The 6,306-nt window shown below is 40.7% G+C and overlaps 1 protein-coding gene across 1 annotated transcript in view; it reads left to right on the top strand.

Moving 5' to 3' along the window:
- The window catches only part of LOC139726768 (uncharacterized), a 54,357-nt gene that overhangs the window by 1,775 nt on the left and 46,276 nt on the right, over positions 1-6,306 (top strand). The window contains exons 2-5 of the mRNA XM_071637759.1: positions 1,695-2,224; positions 3,599-3,892; positions 4,438-4,628; positions 5,899-5,990. Coding sequence (XP_071493860.1) covers positions 1,695-2,224; positions 3,599-3,892; positions 4,438-4,628; positions 5,899-5,990 — 1,107 coding nt within the window. The remainder of the gene's footprint in view (positions 1-1,694; positions 2,225-3,598; positions 3,893-4,437; positions 4,629-5,898; positions 5,991-6,306) is intronic.

The raw sequence follows: 6,306 nt of genomic DNA, 5'->3' as shown, positions 1-6,306 counted from the left end.
CGACTCGGGTGAGCTAACAAAAAAAAAAAAAAAAAAAAACGAAAAAGAAAGTAGGGGCTACACGTATTGCACGAGTCAAGTTCGATATTGTTAGTAAGCGGCTAATTAGAGACTACCAGAATCGATTATAATCGTTGACATCGTTCTCTGCGAAATCGGTGCACTACTTACATCGGAGACTATGTTCGCGACCGACATACTTTTCAACTCCGATTTCTCATTTTTCTTACCTTTTCGGCTTTCTAATTTCATCAAAACTCTCTGATATGGTTCAATTTAGCATCTCCCATAGCTGCACAAAATTATATTGACATACGGCGAAGCGAACGGTAGGTGTGCATTTCTACATGATTACCAATATATCAACCTACTTTTTGCCAATATTGATTTTGTTAAATACATCATAAAATTTCACAGAATCCTCCAAATACTATCACCTTGTCAATTCCCCAAAATTGGGACAGGCACGCAATGTCAATATGCATATAAGGAAAAATATATAAGCTGAAAAATGAGAGTGCGCTGTACCTTGTTGGCACAAAGTTGCATCGGCGACGTTGCAGTGCCCATTCATATCTGAATTTTGGGGACTCTGCACTTGCATACAGCCCCTGTATATTTATTCGCTGCATCGGCACGTACGGAGATTTTGTTTCTTTGGTGTTTTCGAGGATACCATCACACTATGAGCTAGTGATAAGTGAAAATCTCGTAACAGAATGGCATAATTTTTCAATTTGTAGTGCATTATTGGCGACCCCAATTATCTACACGAGACCTAATTTGCGCGCGCTTTGGAAAAGTTGCGGTGATTCTGTGTTTTTCATGGCAAAATTTGGGATATTTGATGGATTTTTGGAGGTGACTTAGGCACTTTCCTGTAGTGAACGAGTGTGCCAGTATGTGAAACGATGTGATATGCGTGTGTTGTGACAGTAGAATTTGCTGGCTTGTGATAAGTGATAAGTGTCCGGATTTTGGAGGCTGGCCGAAAATTGGGGTTTTACTCTACCCCACAATTTACAGTTTTCCACTCTAATTCCGATGTCAGAAAATTCAATTCAAGCATGTACAATGTATTTCTGTAACGGTACTATTTTCCATCATTTCAAGGTCAAAGTATTGATCATATCAATTGAATATAATTTTGTGATCACTTTACCTGAGATGGACGTTAAAAATTAAAAGTATTAAACCTCATGAATGAAATCAAGTCTAATTGTGAGAGCTTTTTAGATGTACGAAATGCAATGTATGTCTGTAATTATGGAATTGCCCGTGTGTATAATCCATACATATCTGTACACCTATGTACTTTCAATGTGAAGTACTGAATACGCCATTTATTCAGTGAGTCTAAAGTTTCGCGAATTGGTACTTCCCGATGATTGCGCGAGTGGTTAAATTCATGATCGTGGTGTACACGTGTACTGTGCTGAACGGGGAAATGTATACGTTTGCGTCACATTCATATAGGGATCAGAGTCATTATATTGGTGTGTCTTTAATTTTGCGAATAGGCCTTACTCGTGAAATGCGCGAAAATAAAAACCTTGCAAAATATTCAGCTCGTATTATGTAAAATACTCTCTTTGCATGAAATTTGTTTGCCTTGGTCAAGGTTTTGAGATTACATTCCCCAAATATCCAGTCCCTGCCATGCTTGGGTTTCTCTGTGATTCTCCTTTTCATAGACTGGTGTCCTCGTTTTCAAGTGCTCCGCCCAGCATCACTGAATCTCCCATTACCACTGCCTCGGCATCAGGTAGCATGGGTCACGTTACGCTCTCTGACATCAGCTCAAATCTGCCCCGGTTATCCAGTGGACCAGGAGGACTCCTCACAGGGACGGTGATAAGTCCGGAGTCGCTGCGAGCAGTGACCAGCATCTTTCAGTCAATGCCGGACTCTCTGAGCCAGCCTAGGACGTTCACATCATCTTCGGTGTCCAGCGCCATCACAGACTCTCTCGCTGGCGAGGGCCACCAAGAAGGGAGCTCGCATAACATCTCCGTCGGTCTCAACATCGTAGCCGGGTCCCTCGGTGCCCTCAGCGAGAAAGAAGTTGGGAGGAGTGGTGCGCTGAGCGAGCAGTCGGCGCTGGGCATGGGCATCTACCAGACTGGTGACAATCCCCTCTCGGCCATCACCAGTAGTTGTAATGTTGTGTTCACAACCAACACGAACACCACCAGTCTCATCAGTACTGCTGCGTTGGCACAAGGTATCTAGGCAGTGAAGCTTGCTGCATTGTTGGAATCTGGCACTCACTTTGTGGTTTATGTAATCGTGCATCACAAAACCCACATAAATGTTGCACCACTTGATTTTACGTGAGAACTCAAAATAGGTGAAATGGGTCACTGCAGTCAATCTTGAGTTTTTCATATTTTCTAAAAGAGCTATTCTTCATCCACATTACTCTAAAGTTTGGGATCATAAAATGTTTGGGGAAGTGTTTTTTTAGCAGTTTTTCTAGAACACTTTTTTTTTTTCATAGAATAGTGTGATTAGGTGATGCTGTAGAGGCCACTTTTCACTTCTTAAAAATCGTTTACACTCACTTCTCTTTAAACTCAAATAGATTTTGAAAGGATAATGCCACTACTTTGAAAGTTAGCATTAATCATGGACAAAATGGGCTAATAGAACATGCTTAATTTCAACTTACCGGCAATCTGATAATCCCATCATTGTTGTTGCTATGGTGGTTTAAATCCTGTTATATTTGTCCCATTCATTGCACAACTAGCACAACTTGGTATAGGATAAGCACTTTAATAGACCCTATACTTTGGAGCCTCTTTTCTCAGACTCAGTTTTCCAGAGTGTGTGCTTTCTTTCCAATATTTGGATATAATAGTGGAGTCCATTTGTATTGACTTATGAATAATTTTAAAGCTTGAAGTCTGCTCTTTCAGAATCTGCCCGTAATCAAGAATCTGCATCTGGCGACTTTTTATTGGTTTTGTGATGCGGGGTCACATATGTGTAATGCATCAGAGTGATAGGGAGAGGCAGCCTGACAATGACAGTCATTCAGTGTTGTTTTTCATTTTCTGCCTGACATTCTACTTTTTTACCCATGATGTAAGATTCAATGTATCATTAAGTCCAAACACAAGTGTACACTCTGGTCATGTGCTAAAAAAGGGAGTTAACATAAATATTGCATAGTATGATTATATGCCACTTAGAATAGATGTAGAATGGATTACAATTTGGCATTGTGTATGTGTTCACAGTAGTATGTTTAGGCAATGAAGTTGATATAATAATGTCATTTATATTTAATATATTTGATATACTGAACAAGTGGACTCTACAATAACCCAATTCAAGGATGTATACATGACAAAGTCCTCCTTTTCAAGATGCAATAAACTTGACATGTAAACCTCGTTCATCTTTAACCCGTTGAGGAAAAGTCCCAAGTATACTTGGGCAATCGTCTATATGAAATGTGTGTTGTAGCAAAATAGAATTGTCCTCAACGGGTTAAACAATTCACTCTATCGCACAGGTCTCTTACAAAATGTTGCATAGGTTAAGAATATTCAGGGCATAACACTATCTGTTTCCATATGTCTTACATTAGGGGATGGAGAGTCGATTGACATTGGCGCCTCTCTGCAGGCAGAGGGCCCGGCAGGCGACGCTCCTTCCTCGCTGACTGAAATGATGGTTGCTGGTGTGGAAGATGAGGAATCAAGTGAGGCCCGGCAGCTCCCTGTCACCTGCAGACTGACTTCGCAGGAGCTCGCCAGGCTGGTACAGACGGTGGAGCAGGTCAGCTCCGATGTCGGGGATATCGGGGGAGGGGCCATCGCGGATCAAGCCGTCTCGCTGGTCCACGTGGGTGGCGTTCCCAGTGTGGAGCTATCTAGCACAGGTTGGAACTTGTTTGTCATCGTCATCAGTATCGAACCTAAAAGCCATTTCTTTTGGTTGGTGGTGTTTTTTTTTTTTTTTCCACTTTTATCAAATCAAACTCTCAGTACAAAACATTCAGACGGGTAATCTGATTGGTGTTTGTTACATTAAAGCACTCCCAGTCTTTATACTTAATATTTAATCGATACAGATTCTGATGACACTTGACAAAACAATCAGACATGCTTTATTAACCCGTTGAGGACGAGTCCCGAGTATGCTCGGGCAGGTGTCTATGGGAAATGCGTGTTGTAGCAAAATCAAACCGTCCTCAACGGGTTAACTCGTATGAATGTCTGTTTCATCACCAAAGTGTTTGTACAATCACAAGGATGTGTAATGTAGTAGACAAAATATGCATATGGTAGATTGTTTTCTTACCAATTGTTCTCAATATGATTCCTCTTCCCTTCCAACATTATTTCAAATTTGTTGAAGATTCAGTCACAGAGAAGATGACTGATCAGTTGGTCATTATCATGATTTTTCCTTGCACTCACGCAGGTCAGTTAGTCATCCGTCAGGGATCTGTAGTGTATACACAGGATAATGAAAATCTTGTTGCCATGACAACTCAGGACGATGAAGGAAACTTATCAGCAGTGCAGAATGAAGGGTCCATTATGGTAAACATTGCTCCCACCCAAACGGCTGAGAGAGACATCTCAAAAAAAGTCACAGTGCCAACAACAGAGGTTAGTGGAACAGTAGCTTTTTGTGTCACTGTTGTTAAGTCATCAACTTAAGTCATCAACATTAAGCCCCAGTCACATAGACATGCCGGATCACCCTGGATCTGATCCGGGGTGATCCGGTTAGAGATCCGTGTTGACTCCTTGGGCATCCTTGGACATCCAGGAGGTCAAAACGGCAACTTTTGGAGGTCAGAAACATCCAGCGTCATCCAGGAACTGCCGTGTTGGCAGAGCAATCCGGGATGGTCCATGTTGCCACCATGCAGCTGCCGTGATGGTCCGTGTAAGTGCCATGTAGATGCCGTGTAGATGCCGTGCGGTTCCGGCCTTGTCCATGTAGCTGCCGTGTTGATACTGTGCAGTCATACTGCAGTCATCGACGCTTCATCAACGCTCCATCGAGGGTGAAACTATCCCGGAACTCCCTGGATCATCGTGTAGATCCGTGAGGATCCATGTTAATATTTGACTGGGGCTTTATGTGTCATGAAGTATATTCCTTGAAGTCAAGAAGTGTAACATTACCTGGAACCAATTTTGCATGGCTATAAATGTACACGTTCATACGCAAAGCACAAGAATTTTGTTGGGTGTAATTTGCTGTATTCCATTCCATAATGTTGGAATTGCAAGGCTTGGGTTTTTGTTTTTCTTTCTTCTGGAGTATAATGATAGTGTGATAATGATTAAACAAGAAAAAAAGGCAACAAAAAAGAAAAAACAGTTTTGTATTGTTTATGAGCATCCCAGAACTCATTATCCCGTACAAACCTAGATGTCTCCAATCCTCTGCTCAAAACTTACTCCTCGTATCTTCCATCCATACAAAGTCATATGGGGAGACTGCTTTTTCTTGTGCTGCACCTACACTATGGAATTCTCTGCCAGATCCACTGAGAGGTCAGATGCTGATTGACAATTTCAAACAAAAACTCAAACCTTATACGTATAAAGTAGCATATGTTTGTTAAATTTGAACTTATTTATGTAATTATGCCAGATGTATGGCAACTTTCACCCCTTTATGTAAAATAATTATTGCAGAGGATATTGTACTTGGTAAAATGTAATTTTTGGTGGCATAGTTTGTATTATGTTATAATTTGTTTGTAAAGTGCATTGAAATTCTTTTCAAGTCTGAAATGCGCTATGTATTTCAGAATTGAGTGCAAAGGACAATACAATTCTCATACATGTAAGTATAGGGCGAATGGGGCAAGACAGTCATTTATGTCATTTGTTTATGTTATCTCCATCTTGTGTTTTGCAGAAAAAGAAAGCAAAAGGAGGCTGGCCAAAGGGAAGAAAGAGGAAGAAAGATGTGATAAAGATGGCGAATGCACCAAAGCCCCCTTCGACAGCGTAAGTTTTGTACCCTTGAGGCATTACATGTAGTTGTCTGAACTAGCAATATACTTCACAAGAGATTTTCTGTGAAAGATGTTTGGTATCACAGTTGGAAGTGTTGGGTATGAGGTGAAGCAACATATTCGCTGTAAAGAAGTATTTTTCAAGGAAGAGACAAAAAATAAACAAATTAAATCACCTGATACAGCTGTACGTTAGTTTCAATGAAATATACCTTTTTGTTCCTTATTCTTGACTCCGTATTTAAAGTAGTTTAGATTTCCTTACAAAAAACAACAACAAACAAAACTAAAGTAAATCGGTATGGTCA

This window comes from Diadema antillarum, unplaced genomic scaffold (genome assembly GCF_040938485.1).
Source record: "Diadema antillarum isolate AM-2024a unplaced genomic scaffold, OU_Dant_1.0 seq00000098_RagTag, whole genome shotgun sequence".
NCBI lineage: Eukaryota > Metazoa > Echinodermata > Echinoidea > Diadematoida > Diadematidae > Diadema > Diadema antillarum.
Note: the sequence above shows the minus strand (reverse complement) of the source record. Positions and strands in the feature narration are given on the sequence as shown.